We start from the raw sequence: 21,339 nt of genomic DNA, 5'->3' as shown, positions 1-21,339 counted from the left end.
TTGTCCAGGAGCATGAACGGCAGTTGTTGGCAAATGTTGTCCCAGAATAGCAGCCAGAGCTGCAGGAACATCAGAACTCCCCCAGCACCTTGCAGTGGATGCTGTTCACACTGTTTGGAGAGGTGGGTCAGGCAGGACAGCTCCACATGGAGGGAAAGTGAGATGGCTTCTGCAGGTCAGGCCTTCCACAGGTGACACTGGTGTGTGTACTGAAGTACTGCAGTCAGCTGCAGGAGATGGGACAGTGCTCACCTTTCCAGGTGTGAAAAATGCGTATTTTATGATTGGCTTTTCGCAAATATTAAAATGAATATTATGTGTGTTATGTTAGAAAGTTATGCTGTATTAATTTTTTTAGTACTGTGTTAAATACAATTTTAGGTTATAACATAATGTTAAAATAGAAACTATGCTATGTAAGATACTTTTTTTAAAGAAAGGACTTGCAGTGAGATAGCAGCCACAGGACACTTAAATCTTTCAGAGAAAAATAATTTATTGTTCTCTTATCAGAAAAAACGAACTTCTTCCCACCTTGCTCAGCCATGAAGAATCCATTAGGATTAAGAGGAAGAAGTTGACACTGACCATCCTTTGTTTGAATGGAATTTATGCATCATGTATGAGGTGTATGAATATGCAGCAGGCTATTGCTTTTAAGGGTTAATCCTCTGTTAACGGGTGTCCTTTTTTGGGCTTATTTTGCCCAGAAAGAGGTACCCGGACGTCGGTAACTCTTTGTTTCTATTGCCTCATATTGTCCTAATCCAAATAGTCCAAAATTTTTATTACTCTAATTATATTGCTATTTTTACTACCATTTTATTACTATTAAACTTTTAAAATTTTAAAAACAGGTGGCGTTTTTCACACAAGGTAGATGAAGTGAAGGCTTGGGGACATTTTTGAAGCATGTTTCAGAAAGATGTGAGATGTGAGCCTTAATGTCTCTCTGGGCATAGAGGAGCCCAGAGCTGTGCACGGCACTCCAGATGTGGCCTCAGCAGTGCTGAGCAGAGCAAGGTCACTTCCCCCGGCCTGCTGGCAGTGCTGCCTACGACCCGACCTCCCGGCGCCGAGGGCCAGGCCGTGAGGGAACGTGCGGCCGGGCCGGGCCGGCTGTGCCAGGAGCGGGGCGGGGCGGGCCGGAACGCTGCTGCGCGGAACGCCCGTGCGCGGTGGCTGTTGCCGGCCGGCCGGCGGGCGGGGAGCGCGGGCCGCAGGCGGCGGTGGCGGTGCGGGATGTGGGGCGGCGTGCGGGCCGGCGGCGGCGGCCTGGCGGCAAGGCTGCTCGGCACGGCCCACGGCAGGGCCCGCAGGTACCGGCCTCCCCTGCACCTTCACCTGGCGGACGGGGCCGGCGCCGGCCGGGCATTGCCGTGAGGCCGGGCCGTGCCTCGGGGCGCGACCTTCGGAGGGACGGGGCTCACCTGTCCTGCCGGGGCTGGGTGGCCGTGGCACCAGTGGGCAGAAGGCAGCGGGGAGTGGAGGCGGGTGGAGGGGAGTGGCGTGGGCCGTGTTTGTCGTGGTGCTGTCGTTGCCGTCCTTCCCATCTTGGAACGGTGTGAATGATCCGCATGTGTGCCCTGACCGTAGCTTTGCGCCCGGTATCAGCAGAGCGGCGCTGCCTGCTGGGTGGTGGTGTTTCTGCACAAAGTACGGGCTAAGAGCTGTGTTTGGGAGTTCTTCCTTTTTACTAAAATATTTTAAGCTGCTTTTAATGACAGCTCAGTTGTGCATTCATTTATTTTTTTGATTTCAAAACTCCTCCATATTTTTGAACAATCACCGGTGCTGTGATGTGGCCTCGTGTACAAAGCAGCTCGGGTTCTTTGGTAGCTGTGTTTGCTTTCTGAGGCCAAGCTCCCCAGCAGAAGGGAAACTGGATGGTAGGTGAATTACAGGGATGCAAACTGCAGTGTGCTGCTGGCTTTGAGTTCCTGAGGCTTTCAGCCTTGCTGTACTTTGCTGCTGCTGTAGGCAAAGGTAAGGCTGAGAAGGTTGTAGCTGTTCAGCTTGGAGGAGAGAAGGTTGCATGGAGATTTCATAGCAACCTTCCAGTGTCTGAAGGAGGCCTACAGGGAAGCTGGAGAGAGACTTTTCTTCAGGAATATGAGTACAAATTACATCAGGAGTAAAGGGTACAAATGGAAAGAGGGGAAATTTAGGTTTGGTATTACAAAGAAATGCTTGTGCTTGAGGGTTGTGAGATGCTGGAACAGGTTGCCCAGGGAGGTTGTGGATGCCCCAGCCCTGGCAGTGTTCAAGGCCTTGAGTGACCCAGTCTAGTGGGAGGTGACCTTGCCTATGGCAGGGAATGTTAGGCCTAGGGGATCTTTAAGGTCCCTTCCAACCCTTTAACATTCTATGATTTCTGAATGGTTACATAGTTTTAAGGAGCATGCAGCCTGAATTAACAAAAAAGGAGTTTGTCAAGGACCTGTGGGGAACAGTGCAGTGTAAAACAGCAGGGCTCCTACCATCTTCTCAGTAATAAGGTTCTGAAGCTTTCCTTAAATTTTCCTGTTGCTTCTCAGCATTGAAATTTAGGTTTTAATGCTGACAATTTATGAAGTGCAGAATGACCTAAGTGTCATGCAGTGCCTGCTGAAACTGGCAGATTTTCCTTTTTTAGCCGAGAGAGATGTGTGTGAGGAGAGGTATGCCACAATTCTTTCAGATTTGTGGAGGTGTTTTAAGATATATTGAAGTTTTTTATTTTGAATCAGAATAAATATTAATTTTTTCATTTCTGTAACTTGAGGGTGATTTTTTAAACAAAGTTAGTAGGTGTGAATGTAAAGGTTTAAGCACTGCACTTTAGAATGTTATAGAGAACAGCTCTTGAATTTTATGATAGTTTTTCTAGAGAATGCAGCTGTGTCTGTATTGCAGAATCTCCTGAGCAGCTCCTTGCTGTCCCTGGCTTCACATCCTCAGCTGCACTGTGTCAGTTTCAGCTTCCTTGCAGTGATGTGCTAAACTAAGCAGAGGAGCTATAACCCAAATAACTTTCCTGTTTGTTTCTGGGTTAACTTGCAGCAGAATCCATGTTGTAGAGTAGGGGAATATGATCTGTAGTAGTGCCACAAGTGTGAAAACATGTGAAGTTTGTGAAACGTGTGTGTGTACAGTCTTTTTTTCAGGGAGTGATCTCTTTATGGACCCATATTAAGAGTTTTGGTGAGTTTTCTATAGTACCAATGAATTTAAGTATCAGGTACCAGTAAATGCAAACTCTGTATTATTTCCTCCACAAATAAATGGCGTGTAAAGTTGTTTACTTTGTGTTTGTGATGAGGAAATCAGAAGTAATCAAGAGTTTGAAATGGTGTCTCAGCCCTTCTCGAAAGTCAAAAGGTACATGTTTGACATGTATTGAACGTACTCAGGTTACACTCAGCTGGGCCTAGACAGTTGTAACTGTTGTTTTGGGGTTTTTGGTAAGTTTACAAAATTCAGCCTTGGACCCTATTTTTAACTTCTGCTTCCTAACTTTGTGTGTCATCTAGCAAACAGGAACTCTTCAGCACAAGCAGCGTGCTTTCTAAAGACAAAGATAAATCTGCTGCTTCCAAAGACAGCACACCTGAAGGGGCAGCAAAGAGGCAGGAGGATGGAGCAGAAACACCAAAGCAGCAGCTGTTAGACATTATTGGTAATATGAAGGTGGAGGTGAGCTACAGGAAGAAACTCCAACAATTAAAAGCCAGTGAGAGCAAGAAGCAAGCTGTGAACAAGCTGGAAGGCCTGGACAATGAAGGTTCTGTGCCTCAGGGAATTACAGAAGACACCCAACGGTAAAGTATAAGAAACTTCTCTTAGCCTGTTTTATCCTTATTTCAACTTTCTTTTTTTGTTATTTAGGACAAATAAACCATTTCCAACAGTAGAAAAGAATCTTGTAATGGAGTGTGGTGCAGAGATGTAGACTGGAGTAAATCACAGGGGAGAATCTGAGCAAAAGGTGCTGTATGCTGTCAACCTTATGCTGCCTTTTTCTACAGTGAGATTGTGGAAAGGTAGCACTAGCACCTGCCTGTGGAAAGTTATTTTAATGGGAGAAGGGAAATACTGTTCAGATACAATACAGCAAAAATGAGGAAAAAGAAAAAAAATTAAGAATGGCATAATGATTGTTGAGTCTTTGGAGCTGCTCCTGTCCACAGTGTGTTACATCATATTTATCATCCCACAGGTCTGTGCTGCCAGTGGTCTCCAGGCTGTGCAGTAGCACAGGGCTGCCATTTCACCAGGCTGGGGAGCAGGAGCTTGTCAGAGTCCTTCAGCATTTGATAATTAGGGCAATATAGGGCAAACCTGCCTGTCCCAGTGGCCACTCCCATTTGGGAAAATACCTGACGAGCTTCTGAGTTATTAAGATATAAAATGGCAGCACAGAAATGACAATTTAAATATATTAAAGGCTTTTGTTTTGTTTTGTTTCTGTATCTGTTGTGTCTCTGTTTACAGTTTAAATCCAGAACTGGTGAAGGCTGCTTCTGCAGTTGCGTCTTCCCTTCCACGCAACAAGAAACAGACAGAATCAGAGCTCCTTGCACAGCTAAGAAGACATGAAGAAACCACAGATAAACAGAAGAAGGGGGGAACTATTAACATACGGTCTGTGTATTGATTGTTTTTCTCAATTATGTCAGAAATTCCTATTTTGCAATGTCATCCTGAAGGTGACTGCCTTCTCTGTTGGGAAGGTGCCCCTGAAAGATACCTTTGGACAAGTATATCCTTAGGATTAATGAATATTGGTAACATTATTGATCTGATTATACCAAACTCTCTAAATTTGCCATCATCCTTCTAAAGCGGTTTTGCAGAAACAGAATTGTTTTCATGCCCAGGATCATTGCTTTCTTGGACAGGATAGCAAAATAACAGCTCTTTTTGTGAGTTTGGTGTGTTTTTTTTTGCCACAAGCTTCCAGAATTCTCACACAATGGATGGATTTGTAGATGTTTCAGACGTTCTGTCTGGACTGGTGAATTTTCATGACAGCTCTGCAGAACTGAACTAGAGGAGCTCTGTTTATAGCCCCACCCTTCCTTTCAAAACTTTCCAGTCAACGCATGAAACTCATCTCTTGGCTTAACTCTGTTTCCAGTGTGGCTTTCAAACAGATGAGAAACATTTGTTTGGAAACTCAAACACTTGTGCATACAGCTCTTTTGGATGATGGTTAAAGGCAAATTTTTTTTCTTTTTTTTTTCAGCTAGTATTCAAATACCTGCTCAGAAAATAAGGCATTAAATCCAGGTGAAATGTTGAACAACAGAAAATTGGATCTTTACCAAAATTGAACATGAAACCTTTCTTTATGTCTGTTTGCAGTGCAAACTGCAAGCTGCTTATCTTAGTTTTATTCCATGAAAATGAATTTGCCCCAACCGAGTGTCTAAGCTTGACCCATCTATTATCATCTGTAGGTTACATGTATTTCTACTTGTAGGTATCAGTAAAGGATCTGCTGGAATGATTGTCAGTGTTCTGCAAAAAGAGCTAATGGTGTCTGTGGCTGATGTCTGCCTGAGTGGAAATTAAGGAAGAGAGAGATAGATGCTTGCAAACAGGTTGAGTTAGGTGATTGCACAGACTGGGGTGTACAATGCTCAGTGAATGACTTCATTAAGCAAAATATCTGTTCTTCAGATATAAGGACTATTTATATAGAGGATATGTTCATTAAACTGTTAATTACCAGGGAGTTTGTTCACTCTCTGTCACTGAGTTCTTTAGAAGGGCAGAGTACACAAATGTCTTTAACAGTGCCATGGGCTGTGGGTGGCCAACTTAAATGTAATTCAAACCTTCTTGAGTATCCAGGATGCTGGAGGAGCACAGAAATACGGGGTGAGCTAACACATGCAGTGCCCAGCCTGGAATGTGCCGGTCTCCCTTCCCTAGGGTGCACATGCTCTTGTCTAGGTGTGGTTTCTCTGCCTGCTGGCACCACAGGCTCTCTTTCTTTCCTCACCTACGGCACTTTTCCTGAAGCACTGACCCAGCTCTGGCTGCAGTGGAAGAAAGACAGTGACTAAGGAAGTCGTTGTCAAAGCAAAAATGTTTTTTTCTCTTGAAAGAGAGTTTAAATTCTTCAGAAATTTAAAAGCTGCAGCTATATAGTGCCTCTATATTTTTGATTGGTGGGTTATGATGTAGTATTACAATGTTTTATGACATGCTTGTGGATAGTGCTTGAAGCACTATCATTAGAAAAATGCATTTTCCTCAGCCAGAACCAGCCTTTTTGGAATGTCATGGCTGGCTTGTTGTTCTGTGAGTTGGCAAGTTCTATTCCCTGAGGCAGCTTTGTGACCTAGCTTGTTTCTCCCAGCAAATACACTCCTCCTGCTGCCGCCATTTGCTGAAAAGTTTTAGTTTTCTTATTCAAGAGTTAGGTAGCAGAAACTCTTTATCAGTGGGTGAGTTTTCAAGAAAGACCAGCAATTTGTGCTGATTTTCATGACAAAAAACTTGGTTATAGTAACCTTTTAGAGTTACTATGGACCTCTTAGTTCTTTGAGATACAGTACTCTTGGGTTTCTGACTAGTGTTTAAAAATGTTGATTTTACAAAGCCCAGCAGCCTCAGACCTGATTTGGTGTGATTTATGCTCCATGCTACTTCAACCCACTCAATGTGTGAAGATGTTTTTAATATATTAGAAAGCATTCACTTTTGTTCATGCATGATTATTTTGTGTTGAGTTTTATTTGACAGTAAGAGAATACATGCAATTTAACTTCCCCTTTTTTCTGTAAAGGTTTTGCATTCAATATACTTACATATTTTAAAAGCCAATATATATTTCTCAGTTATTTACAATATTTAAAAGCAAGATACTTTCACAAGCAGTAGAGTTACATAGTGCTGAGCTGCAAAAAACTGAATACTGCTATTGTGATTTATTATATGAAATTTCTTGAATGTTGTCCAGATCTTTTGTACAAATTTTTTTTTACCTGGATTGTGGCAAGACCGCCAGAGGTCACTGTTGTATGCAGTCATAGCCTTGTAGAAAGCACGGGGACAGGGCATTCACTAGGAGGGGAAAATATTAACGATAGAGGAATTTATTTTCCTCAGTGTGAGCTGAAGTTTCACTAAATGGAAATCACAACAGCACTGCACCAAAATAAAATCTGCAGCTCTACGATTTCAGCTCCTGTTTTGGATGAGCAAGAGTAGTAATTCAGAGCTTTGGCTAGAATATATCCAAAGCTCCTCAGGTCTCCGTTTTAAGTACTATAATTATTGGCTGATAATGAGGAAAGAGAGAGAGTCTGTGGTTATTACAAAAGTCCTACCACTTCCCATTTCTGGAAGGCAGGTGTATGTAGGAACTTCAGTTTTTAATGTGTTGGAATGAGGGAATACATAATATCTAACCACTATTGGTACACTGGGGTTGGAGTGTGACTTTTTAAACCAATATTTTTTGTTTCAAAAGGCATTAAAAAAATCTTTGTGGTTCTACTTTTGTTAGTACAGTGTACTTTTCATGATGGAGCGATGAATGTTGCTGCCAGAAATGTTCATATGCTGATAGTGGGGTGACATTGGGATTTCCTAGCATGGAACATGATACCACTGACTGTGTGTTCTGATAGCTCAATAGTGTAGTCTTTCCACATCTACAGGGCAAAACTGCAAGTAATTCAGGAAAGAGAGCAGCTCTGAGCAATCCTGACTTCCCTGAAGCACGGGAAAACACCAGTCTTTTAGGTCGCAGCTGAGTCAAACTGTTGGGCTGGGCTGTGTGTGGCTGACCTTAGGAATTATGTCCCTTTGACCCTTGTAAGTGTGTCAAGCCTCTGGCCCAACACCAGCTCACTAATGCCAGTAGCCACTTCACAGAGTAATTTCTAATGTGAGATATGCAACTAATCTGAAATTGCTTTTTATTTAAAACAAAAATGAAATTATTTCAAACTTGTTTTTAGATGCCTTTATTTCAGAGTAGGTACTGGAAGAGCTATGCTTTTTCTGCCATTTGAAACCACATCTAAGACTGAAGAGAAATCATGCTGTGTTTCTGTGGCAATTAGCTTTTACAATTTTCCAGAAGTATTTCTTTCTTGTCAGTAAAATCTCTTTTGACTTAAGCTGCCAAGAGCATAGTTTGAATTTCATTTGGATTTTCATAAAATGGGTAATGCAGTATTTTTGCCTTGGCCTATTTTTATTTTTTGAGCCCATATTTATGTCTTGAAACTTAAGTGCTGCAATTTGGGATGACTGTGTATGACTGGAAGTGGTTGGGTGGAGAGGAGGCTGTGAGGAAGAGCTACGAGCTTGGCCTTTCCCAGCCGCTGGAGTTGCCTATGAAGGGAGCTCATGGGCAGGGGCAGAAGAGGCTGTGATTTGCCCTTTGTGATCAGAGCGAGCTGTGTATGCTGCTGGAGGAGATCAGAGCATTTGCTCTTCACGTATGATTTTCACTCCAGAATGACGAAGGAAGATGTGGTCTGTTAATGCTGTAATATGATTATGCAATGCAACAGATTGCAGTGGATCAGGAAAGGTGACCTACTTATTAGGGTGGCATGATTGGCCCATGTCAGCTGATGTGTGAAAGCAAGCTTCCTTTTGGTCTGCAGCAGCACAGCTCTGTCCCTGGGCAGTATTGGTTCCTGTCCAAAAAAATGGTGATTTTTATCTGCCTATTTAAACCTATTTTTTGTATCCCCATTTGCTTAAACAAAACATGCCTAGTACACTCTGTGAATATTATTATACAGATATATGATTTTTTTAGTTGAAAACGAAATAATTTAAAGTGTTCACTGTAGATTTAATAGGCTAAAGTAGCACTTTTATACATAAACAAATGGTTTAAAACAACAGCCTTGAATGTTTGATGGATTAAAGATGGGTGTCTTTTGTGAGGAATGTAAAATTCTGTCTCATAGAAGCTTATGAAACCAATTGAGAATAGAGTTTCTAGTTAATACATATGACAAACTTCCTTGCTTTGTCGATCTGTTGAGTTTTTACATTTAATGTTTTTCATTTCAGCAACGTTATTTCAGAAATGACAGTTAAAAGGCAGTCCCCAGAGCAGTGGGGTGCAAGGATAACCGGTCGCATTTCCTTGCAGTTGGAGGAGGATGGTCAAAGAACAAGGCCTGAAAGGTCATCAGCTCAGATGGACTCCAGAAGGTACTTTTGTGCTGTTCACCTCCAATAGAAGGAGCATGCAGTTACTAATGGATAATACTTTAAATTTACTTGTACATATTAGTGTAACAATACTGAAGAGCTTAAAGAAATTACTTAAATATTTTTCAAGATAAGTATGTTAACATTGAAATAAATTGTGAGAACAAGATAGTTAATGGCAACCAGCTAATCAAATAATGTGCATTTTCTTAATATTAAATTTTATAATTAAACATACTTGGTGCTGAAATGTAATTGTTCTTGTTTTAACTAGTTTAAATTATTTTCACCTATGCATAATACAATATTTTGTCATTTTCTTAACTTCTTGGTAAATGGAGGTTTTGAAAGCTTGTTTTCCTCCTCTACAAAACTTGACCATGTTCTGTGTTTAGAGAAGTTTCATCCATTCTGTTGGGATTTTAAAGACATATTAAAGTTGGTCTATTTATTTATTTATTTATTTACCACTTCATTCTCTAATTGATTTCTTTGTTATCTGTGATAATTGTTTATGAAATTAACTTTATAATTTACATGTGATTTCAGGGTACTCCTTAACTTTATTTTGCTGCTGTATTATGTGGCCACTGGTGAATTAAAGAGTGCTCTTATATTTTTGGTTTACTCCTGTAAGCTGGGCTTTTTTTGCCTGTAATCTTTGGATTTTCCCATGGCAGCTCATCATTGCATTCCTTCTCCATGTATTCTTTCCATAGCAGTTTTTTAGTAAGATTAACTTCTCTTGTATCTAATTTACTTTGTAAATTAATCTCTGCTTTTGGGGGTTAGGGCCTGAAAATGGAGGGAATAATTTGTTTTTAGATAGATCATGTTGATGACAGAATTTGGGTAACAAGGAAAAGAAAAGCGTGAGTTCATGGGTGAGTAGATGTACAGTATTCTCTGTGTGGTGGAACTGTGCTTGGTATATAACTTCAGAAACAGCACCTTAAAATAGTTTTTTAAATCCCTGTAGTGAGTAAACTGTCTTCAGTTTCAGGCCAGAGTTCCCTCCTGCATACCTGAATATCTCATGTATTTGCTTATCAACTGATAGTAGGAAAATAATGGGTTAGGAAGAATACCTAAATTTAAGTCAAGTTAGTACGTTGCAATGAAACGAGTGATGTTGCTTTATAGTAATTTAAACTTGTAATTTAAAAAAAAACTTTCTTCCAACACATGCAATGTATCTTTGGCCAATGTCATTGGGAGTTACACACAGATTGGAAAATATAATCCTGAATCAACATTCTTTCAAGGCCCTGTAACTAGATTGTTGTGTGCTGAAATAGCTCCAGGGTAGTTTCATCACTAAAAAGTAATATGACAAGAGCAGGTTTGCAGAAGTAGTTGAGGCCATTAGAAATCTCCAGTAAATCCAGAAGGGTAGAATTTTAAGGTCAGAAATGATAAATCTTGCCAGGGTAACAGTGGATATGTAATAACAAAATGAAAGAACTGTTAGAATTTCAGTGGAAACCTGGAAGATAATATGATTAAAAACATAGTTGATACTAAAGACATTGGGGTTTTTTTGTTTTCATCTATAAGAATTTGACTACATGTTGAACTCTTGTAATTTTTTTTTTAATATAAGCTTGTGGTAATGATAAATGTGATTGAAAATAGATGGTCAGAGTGAAATATTTATATATTCAGAAGAGTGAGCACCACGGTGATTCTATTGAAAACATATCATATGGTTATACTCTGACTGTTTGCCCTGTGGCAGAGAAGGTGGCTGTGTGATCTTCCAAAAGGGCTATTTATGTCATAAAGCAGGAATTATTTGATTTAGCTGTTGCCTTTTCTGTTCCTGAATTGTGCAATATTTTTTTTACAGGGAAAAAACCCAAGTCTTCAGATAGTCGCAACTTTGTAAAATCACTTAAGTACTGTGGTTTGATGCTGTTTACCTTTTTTCAGATTCCTAAATATTCCAGTTAAAATTGACTGCAAATATAGTGCTTGATTTATGCTCCTTCTTTCACATGGAAATGTTTTGAGAAGCTCTGTTACAAATAGTAAAGCCATAAACACTGTCTGATTAAAAGCCTGAAGATTTAGTGAGAATCACTATCTTTTTTTTTTTGTCTCCAGAGATCTGTTAGTTCATGAAAATATTTTGTGCTTTTTAATTTTTTATCTGGCAATGTTGTAAGGTGTTGTGAAATACTAAATATCGGTTTTCTTTTTTTGTTTATAGAAGTCTCAAAGCAGGAAAGAGGCTTAATATATTCACTAAGGCTTCTACAGAACCAGAGCATGCACTGAAAACAGGTTAGTGGAAATTCAGTAATGAAATATGCAGTGAGGCTAAATTCTGCATTTTTAGAATATCAAGAGATTTGTTTTTATGAGGAGACATGACCTGCTCACTTTCTGCTTTCAGCCTGATAAAAAGAAATGACTACTTTGATGTAGCTCAGATTTTTACCAAGTGAAGCTTCCATGCAGTGTAATGAAATGTTTTCTGTGCTGATCAGGGCACTGTGTTAGTGAACGTGAAGGGTATAACTGGCTTTTTGTCACAAGGTCAGTCTTAATTCTGTGAGTGTAAAGCCAGCCTGGAGGATGGGTACGTTGGCTCCAGCTTATTTGGTCAAGTTGCAAGGAAATGTGGGGCTGTGATCCCAAGGAAACAGGCATGCCCTGCAGGTGACTAAGTATAAGCTGGGTAGTAGCAACCCAAGATTACACACTGGATTGCTGTGTGGCCTTCTTTTGTTTAGTGTTCCAGATGGAGCTGGAAAGATCCCATTGGCAGCTGACAAATTACACCTTGCTTCACCTCTTGTAAAGTGCTTCATATCTGTTTAGAATCATAGAAAGTTTGGGTTGGAAGGGATCTTTAGAGGTTATCTGGTTCCAACCCCCCTGCAATGAGCAGGTACTTCTTCCACTAGATCAGATTGCTCAGAGCCCCACCCAACCTGACTTTGAATGTTTCCAGAGATGGGGCATCTACCACCCTTCTGGATAGCCTGTTTCATCACCTCATTGGAAACAATTTATTCCTTTTGTCTAGTCTGAATCTCCCTCTTCTGGTTTAAAGCCACTACTCCTTGTCCTGTTGCAATGGGCCCTACAAAAAAATTTTGTTTTCATCTTTCTTTCAAGCTCCCCTTAAGTATTGAGAAGATTGAATAAAGTCAACCCAGAGCCTTCTGTTCTCCATGAGGAACAACCTCAGCTCTCTCAGCCTTTCCTCTTAGGGGCGATGTTCCATCCCTCCAATCATCTTCATGGCCTTCCTGTGGACCTGCTCCAAGAGGTCCACGTCCCTCCTGTGATGAGGACCCCAGAGCTGGTTGCAGCATTCTAGGTGGGGTCTCAGGAGAGCAGAGGGGAAGAATCTCTTCTCTCAACCTGTTGGCCATGCTTTGTTTTATGATTCTAGTTAGCTTTCTGGGCTGTGAATGCACATTGCTGGCTCATGTCCAATTTTTTATCCACCAGTATCCTTAAATTTTTCTTGGCAGGACTGCTCTCTGTCCGTTCATGAGCCTGTGGAGATGCTGGAGGTTGCCCCAAGCCAGGTGCAGCACCTTGCACTTGGCCTTGTTGAACCTCATGAGGTTTCCATGAGGTCACTTCCTTGAGTTTGCCCTCTGGATGGCATCCTGTCCTTCACGTGTGTCAGCTGCACCACTCAGCTTGGCATCACCTGCAAATATGCTGAGGGTGCACTCAACCCCACTGTGTGTGGTGTTGATGAAGACACTGAACAATACTGGTCTCAGTGTGGACTCCTGAGCAACACCACTTTATCACTGATCTCCATCCAGACGTTGAGCTTTTGACCATTGAATGCATGGCCTGGATTGACCCCATGAGCCCTGGACCATCTGGATGTGACCACCCAACCAGTTCCTTATCCACTATACATGCAAAAACTCATGTGAGATAAAAGATACCAAAACTAAATTCAAAACAGGTGTGACACACCTTCATATTCACTGCATGACACAGATGTGCAGGAACAGTCTTAACAGGGATAGCTTCCACTCATAAGGACTTGGCTTTAGTACAGGCTGGGTTTGGCCAAGAGTGTGTGAATATGGGCAAGTCATGTAAAGAACTTTGTCCCTCGCTTTTCTTTGTGAACGGTGAGACTGCATTGTTAGTATTGATCTTTAAAATGCTGGTTTTCCTCAGCTATTCTGAGGCCCTTTTAAAAAACAGACTTTATTCCATTGTAGTGACTTAGACCTTTACATAAAGTTAGTAGCCGCAGAAGAAATAGTACTCCTGTCTAAAATCCTACAAAATGATGAGTATTTGTTTCTGTTTCAAGAGTAGAACTGTAAGTTTTTTGCCAGATTCTAGCTGAGTAGTTTTTTATCTTTTTTTTACACTTGAAACTACAGGGAGATATTAATTTGATTGCTTAATTTTTTTAGTAAAATGTCAAATAGTGCCATTTGCATATTTTCAAGCAGCTGTGAACTTTCTGAATACAGCCACCTCTATGAAAGCTGTTTATTAGAATGGGTTTCAGTTTGCTGTGTTTTGAGACTGCCAATATGATTAAAATCGGTCCATTTTACATGTAAAAGCCACAATGAATGATGTAGTGTTTGTTTTTAGTGTCTTAACAAAAGTGGTGTTGAAAAAAATGGATTTTGAGTTGAATCAAATTTGCTCAGGTAAAAGAGTGAGAATATAAGATTTCTTTTTCTCATGAGCAGAATGCAGACACAGTGGCTCATCGTAGTCACCCCAGGTAAAAACTGAGATGCACTTTTTTTTTTAAGCATAAAATTGGAATGTGTACAAATTGTTTCAGAGAGCAAGTGGACTTTATTGTATTTGTAAGTAGAAGTTAGTTAGTAAGCTTCTTTCAGCTTTTTGTTTGGTGTTTCCTGTTTGGTTCCAGGTAGCCTTGAGGAACTCTACAGTATATTCTAGACCAGGAAGCTGATTACTTGGCTTACTGACTAAGCCTGATGACAAACATTTTTTGGGCATTAACCTTGGGAAATACCAGTGTGATACTTGATACCTTGATTCATTTGTTTTCACTGTCTTGGTTCATATGTCAGGAGATAATGGGTTAAATTTTTTTTATACATAACAGAAAAGCAAGTTTTGTTTTAAGTATTGAATATTGACTTTGAAAACTTGAATGTTAACTGGAAATTGTCATCCTGAAAATACTCTTCATAACTGTTAATGTAAAATGCCAGTATTATTTTCTGCTTCATGAGGTGAAATTATAATCTTTATCACCTCTACTGCAAGCTTGAAAAATGAGGTACTGCTTTCCTCTGTTAGAGGATTTATTAGTTTCTTTATGATGTGGACAACAATTTCATTCTGGTATGATTTCTCATGTTGTCTTGTAGCTGTATTTTATTCCTGTCTCCTGCCCTCAAATCAAAGTACTCAGCCTGGTAATATAGTTCTGGAAGTTTCCCTCTTAAGGAATAATTTGAATAATTATATTCTGATTTAACACAAAAAACCCTCTGAAAACACTTTTTTGTATGTAAAAATACTGTTTGCCCTTTCATTGTGTTTTCTCTTAAAGGAGGGGGGGATTTTTTTTTTAAGTTCAGTTGATTTGTAAGCCACTGAGCCGAAGATGAAATTATATCTTGGCCTCAAGTACTTAGACTCAGAAGTAGTAAAATAATAGGTTATTGGCTATAATCCACTCCAAGTGGACTGTAATACTCGAATTCGCATGAAGATCTGTGTTCCAAGGATCTTAGGATGAATTGATAACAGAGGGAGGCAGGAAAACAAAGGGGAATGCAGCTTAGGCCAGCTCACTCGACAGCAGCCCAGGGCACTCCCAGAGGTCCCTCCCTGTCCTGCGGTAACAGCTTGTTCCCTTCAGTTCAGCGAAGCGGTTCAGTCTGGGCTCATGACCAGCTCTCCTGGGTGGAGGGACAGGAACTCCTTATGGAGAGTAACTGCTGCAATATGAGTGTACTTTGATTTAAAAAAAAAAAAAAAAAGGCATCAGAAAAGATATATCCCTAAAGGAACTGTTTAGCTTTGTGAAAAGAATAAGAAATCCTGGTTTCTCAGCTTGAGAAACAAAAACTGGCACACTTAGGAGCATTGGGGAAGGAATTGCTATCCCTTGTAGATTTGAGTTGTTTCCCTAAAGGAGAATGTAGTTGTGAAGAACCTGAAAACTCCTGTAGAAGTAAGGGTTCTTTAGCACAGAGCACCAGTCAAGTTCAGAATTTGCTGTGTCCACATTTTTTGAAAGACAAAACTAAAGAATGATTGTGGAAAAATTAAATTATTGCTTTATGTGAAAGACAAAAAAATAAATATTCCCCTAGGTGTTCAGAATAGATTTTCATCAGACATTTGAGAACTTAATGAACTTTCATGTCAACAGAGAATTCTTATTTGAGAAAGGCGATGCTGGTATCTAAGGTAGAAAAATTTGCATGGCTGAAGTTATTGGTCTCTGTAAAGATTGATGTTAAAGGACTTTGTCTTAGCTAGTGAGAAGTCTTTGGTTGCTTACAGATCTTAACAAAATTTATTTTTTAGTATCTTCACCAACAATTTGGGATCTGGAGTTTGCAAAGGAGGTTGCAGCAGTAACTGCACAGCCTCCCCGAAATGGTTTTGAGGAGATGATCCAGTGGACAAAAGAAGGAATACTGTGGGAGTTCCCAATTGACAATGAAGTTGGTATGTGCACCATGAGCTTTTATTATTTGTCTCAATTTATCTTTTCTGAAATTTAGAGCATGTTTGACCTTTGACTATTTTAACATAATGTTTCAGCTGTGAGTCATGCTTTTGATAGTAAACAAACATAACTCCCTGACTGTCCCAGATCAAAGATGCTTCAGATGAACTCATTCTGGCACTCTTCAGGTGAAGTCTCACAGGTGGTTTGGCTGATCTGAGGAGTCTTGCAGGTGGTTTGGCTGATCTGAGAACTGGCTGCTGCCAAAAGGGGACGACTCCTTCCCTCCCCCCCTCCTCCCCCCCGATGTGTTTAACACCAAAAGGCTGTTCAAGTCTCTTACATAATACCTTTTACTCTGCATCTTCTCTAAATTAAGCTCCTAGCAGAACTTGGGGAATCTTAAAGCTGCTGTGTGTGTTTTATCATGCTGATTGTGTTCTTTGGTGTGGCTCTTGGACCAAGTGTCTCACCAGATCCCAACCAGCTATCTGCCAGTTCTGTATCTGGGCAGGCTGAGTGTTAAACAGTTGTTTGCTCCCTTTGTTCTGTCTGTTTCATAAGAATAAACAGTCACAATATTCACTCACCCTGGGCACCTATGTTAATTAGGCATCTTTGTGCACAGTATTTTCTTTTATTACCATAAAAAAAGAGAAAGCTCCGTGTGAAGTTTTGCCAGCAGAGAGAGTGAATGTTAAGGAAGTGAAGAACAACTACACAAAGTGTGCAGTATAGGAAAGGGGACTTCATAACTTCAGGGAGAGCTTGGCTGTGGGTTTTGGGGTTTTTTTAAAGACTTTAAAGACATCAAACAAAACTGCTTTGTAATGATTCAGTCACTGAGAGCAAAACAGGTTAGTATCTGAAGCTGGGAGTCTTTGAAAATCTGTCCTATACTGAGTTGCAAATTGAATAATGTGCTTCATTGTTTCTTAATGTTTATTCTCATCCTATTTGGCAGTTTCTTCACAGAATTTAATCACTGCTCCCAGGATTGATCTGTTCCATCATGTAGAATTCCGAGTATACTCTAGTCATGTTTTTGCAAGCTTAAAACCACTGTGGCCAATGGTTTTTGTGTTGTTGTAATGTGGCTGGAACCCTGCTGTCTGGGGCCCTCAGCTGACAGTGTGTCTTTGGCGGGCCGTGGTTTCCCTGTGGCAGCCGTGCCGCTGGAACCGCGCTGTCTGGGATGGGGTGGCCAGCGGACAAAGAGTCTTTACATATAGTTAAAACAAGAATCTTGATTGATTTGTCCACAAAGACTAGTCATGTGGAAAATTCCAGTGGAGCCTTCCAAAACCTGTCACCTCTCAGGCTGAAATACCAAGTCAGTAAGATCCATCCGATCAGACTGCCAGCCACAGGCTGTTAACCACCTCAGGTGTGTCAAAGCACAGTTAAAAGCTCGAGAACCTTGCTGTGAGTATATCAACATGCTGTAATTTCAGTTTCTCTGCAAAAGAAAGATGCTCCTTTCTGCTATTAATTGTGCAGTTTTGTTACAGCCATTTCCCTCAATAGGAGGAGATTACTTCAGCTTGTTCTATATCCAGAAATGTGTGATTATTCTTCTATGCCAAAAACATGTGGTTTTAAAAATATAAGTGCAATTAAATTTTCTGTTGAGGAAGCACGTATACTCAACTTTCAGCATTATGAAATCTTTTAAGGTTTTAAACCAAATACAAAAAAGAGACACAACCTCTTATGACTCTTTTCCTTGGCTCCAGAGCATCTCTGGTGTTCTCATTAGAGTGCTTCACCTGGGCACTGTACTGTGCTGTGTGGCACCAGGGCGAGGTCATGGTTTTTTAAATGATTTTTATCTGAACATCTGGAGATGTGGCTGGACATACTGGCTTGCTACAGTGGCCAGCAGCAGTCTTCCCCCCCACACCTTACTGCCCTGTTGTTTGCTTTTACCTGCATGCCCTTGCCCTTGTCCAATGCAGTTGAAGTCACTGTTAGGCAGAAAATTGCCTTTTTTTTCCCTCTCCATCTCTCCATCCTGTGATTAATTTTTACCAGTTTAGCAAACCATTAGTATAGCTTGCGTAACATTGTTCTCACCAGTCCTTCTTTCTGCTTGTCTCTCCTGCTTTTAAGTATCTTTAATGCTGCTCCATGATTGCCATGGCAAAAAGTTGGCAAAGACAATTATTTGTGCCTCATTTATTATTTCTGTGCATTTATACCATAATGACTCTAAAAGCTGGAAAGGACAGAGCAGATTATAAGTGAGAATTTGCCTTAGCACCTTGTTATGAGGAGCAAATGCTTTTGGTGGGCCAGAAATTGTTACTGCACAAGTGATAGGAAGGTCTCAGAAAATTAATTCCTCAGTTGCCTCTGCTGGCTTCTGCAGGCAAAAGTTCACCAAGTCCTGTTCTAGTTGCTGGTTAGCTGAGCTGCTGTTCCCAACAGAGAAATGTTGGATCATCTTGCCAAGGGAGTTGGCAGAGTTACACAATCATTGCATTGGGGTTTCTTTACTATCTCTGTTCTAGGGACCTTCTAAAGAGCATGATTGATGTCATTCTAAAAATCCTAAAAGGATGGAATACTTTGTGTTGAGAGGGACCTTTAAGATTATGTAGTCCAAACCCTTTGCCATGGACAGGGACATTTTTTCACTATATCTGAATACTCAGTCATCTTTATAGCATGTCAGTAATGCTCGCTATAAGGGATGGACATCTGTGTCTGGATTGACATCTTTAAGACAAGGTTGGTCATGTCTTGGAAGGATTAGTGTTTTAGCTAGAGGAATTCCCCAGACTTTCTGTTTTGTAGCATGTAGGGGGTTGGAAATAGGAGATTGAGAGTAGGTGTCTTGTTTTGATGTTGAAAAAGAAAATTCTCTAATTTAGACTTCTGTCATGCATGTTGTTTCAAATTATGTTTCTGAGGACAATGCAAGAGAGGCTGAGGGACAAGCTGGCAGCAGGAGTGAGGGCTTGCTAGGGGTGAGGGAAGTCATTATCTCATCTAATCTGTTCCCACCAGAGGCTTCAGCCTCTGATGCTTTGGACAGTTGTGGTCTCCTTTTCTGTGATGCACGCTTGACTTTTTTGAGGACTGAAATAGGTGGTCTAACTGAAATATTTGGACTTAACACTTCATCCACAAACCGTGTACAGTCTTTGAAAAACAGGAAAGCAGAATACATAATGTAATATTTACTTATGACCTGTATTTTTGTGAGATTCTAAATTATTTAGGGTTAAAGATGAAAATTAGTGAAATTATTTATTAGACAAAATCTTTCCTGATACCCTGTATCTATCCCCAGAAGAAGAGCATTCAGAAGGTCAAATTTTACTGTCAGCATTATTCAGATTCTTTAAGTAGTGATTTTGTTTGGTTTAGTTATCTTAGATTTTTGAGACCAGTGAAAGTAAGGAAGTCTGGAAAGGTTGTTTGTTTGAAAAAGCAACCAGTAGCATCTAGGTACAGTAAGATTCTACCTCCCCTTGGTGGGGGAAAGCCAGCATGGGTGGGTAGTGGAAGGATCATCACTGCTTCTGTGTGTGGACATAGTTTTCCAACCACAGCAGAAATACACCTTCTGAAACTGACATTATCTGGTTTTTGTTATTTTAACTTGCAATCTAAAGGAACAAGGAGAGAGCTTCTGAAGATGAAAACGTGCTTTTTTTTTTTTCCCACGGAGAAAAATGTGGTGTGCAACTGTGGTATTGATACACTCACACATTTCTAGGAAAAATACAGGTATTTCTCAACTCCTTCAGCTATTGCAATACCTTAAGTTTAAAGCAGGAAAAAAGAAATGCAAGTGACTATTTAGTGACTTCTCCATCGCAGGGATATACATAATTTCTTCTGAAACTGTAGAAGCTCCACCAAAGAAGGAAGCCTAGAACTTACGTGGCTTAATTACCTCAATTTTAATACCCCTGATTTAATTTTATCAAATAATTTTGAAAAACATATACACCATGCTCATGTGTGTGGTATAAGCTTCTCATTTTTGTCATCTTGAAGTAGTGCAATATTTTTCTCTAATAACAGATTTTTATTTAAGGGTGCAAGCCAATTGGTATCAAATAAAAGTCATGTATATCTAACTGAAGAAAAATCTTTCATTGCAAATCCCAGATTGCCTTTTGGTTTTTTGCCCCTTAAAATTAGCAACAACAAAAGCAGCCTTTTTTCTATATGTAGGAATTTGTGTTCTGAGTCTCTACCATCATAGCATGAACAACAGCAAAAAAATCCACAGGATGAAGAACAAACGTTTGCCCTATCTCCAGTAATCCCTTGTACTGTGTCCTGTGGAGGCTTTTGAGTGCATCATCTTTGGTGATGGCTATGACTTAAAAGCAGCTGGTGAGATACACAACACTTTGACATCATCATACACTCACATATTCAGAAAATGTCAGAAAACAAATTTCTATGCCCATTTGATAGCAATAGGATGTTAAAAGCATGGCTTACAAGGACATGTGTTTGTTAGCTGTTCATTAGATACTTTATGAGGTTGCCTTATTTGTTCAAGACTAGTTTGTATTCTTTAATCCTCCCCAGAATTTTAAGCAATCAGTGTTCTCTTTAAAAATTTATGAAGAAAGTGCCTGCAATCTAAAAGGTGGTACCAATGATGAATCAAAATTTTCAAGTATTGAACAAACCGGATTTTAGCAGGAAGATTGATTTATGGTTATAATTATTCCTCCTACTTCCACCCCAGCATCAGGCTTTCATCAAGAATTCAAGCCAGAAATTTGATTTAAATGTTACATATTCTTAGAAATGTGAGCAGAACCATTAATTTTACTAATTTAAGATTATTTTCAAACTATATTATTTTTACTTTGTTAAACTTGCTATTATATTATAGTAACAAGTTTGTCTTTCTTGCTTTTTCTTTCTGCTAGGGATGGAGGATGATGCTGAATTTCATGAACATATCTTTCTGGACAAACACCTCGAAGGCTTTCCCAAGGAAGGACCTATCCGCCACTTCATGGAACTAGTCATCTGTGGGCTTTCAAAAAACCCATACCTCAGTGTTAAGCAGAAGGTTGAACATATTGAGTGGTTTCAGAAGTATTTTGAGGAAAAGAAGGAACTTCTTCAAGAGATTTGAGATTTGGGAAAGTGGTTACCCTTGAAATGAAGAATCGTTATGTGTCAGTGCATAGTGATCATGTGGCCTGAAAGTTGTATTTTAAACAATAAACTCAAAGGTTGTCTTTGTTACATGTGTGTCTGTGTATGTGTGTGTGTGTGTGGGGATACTTCTGGCAGCAAAAGAAGGAGCTGAAAAGTATGGCTTTTGTAGAATGCGCATTTAAAATTTAGTTTATTGGAACTGTTGTTTTCTAAATTTGAAACTAGTCTTTCAGCAGTACAAAATCCTAGGTCTAATTCCACTTCCTCCACCCTTCACAGTTGGACTGTATCTTGACAGGTTGGATCATCTTTCCCATTTTCAAAAGCTTGAAATGTTTTCATTTTGC

General features: G+C 40.1%; 1 protein-coding gene across 1 annotated transcript; it reads left to right on the top strand.

The window, feature by feature from the left end:
- The first annotated feature begins 1,210 nt into the window (after window positions 1-1,210).
- Window positions 1,211-21,079, top strand: MRPS31 (mitochondrial ribosomal protein S31). Its single transcript, XM_066544937.1, has 7 exons — window positions 1,211-1,319; window positions 3,513-3,800; window positions 4,474-4,623; window positions 9,034-9,177; window positions 11,390-11,463; window positions 15,703-15,846; window positions 20,755-21,079. Exons 1-7 carry the CDS (start codon window positions 1,243-1,245, stop codon window positions 20,964-20,966), a joined length of 1,089 nt encoding a protein of 362 aa, XP_066401034.1. The 5' UTR covers window positions 1,211-1,242; the 3' UTR covers window positions 20,967-21,079.
- The last annotated feature ends 260 nt before the right edge of the window (window positions 21,080-21,339 follow it).

The sequence above is a fragment of the Molothrus aeneus genome, chromosome 2, assembly GCF_037042795.1.
Source record: "Molothrus aeneus isolate 106 chromosome 2, BPBGC_Maene_1.0, whole genome shotgun sequence".
NCBI classification, from domain to species: domain Eukaryota; kingdom Metazoa; phylum Chordata; class Aves; order Passeriformes; family Icteridae; genus Molothrus; species Molothrus aeneus.
This window is presented reverse-complemented; position numbering and strand designations above follow the sequence as displayed.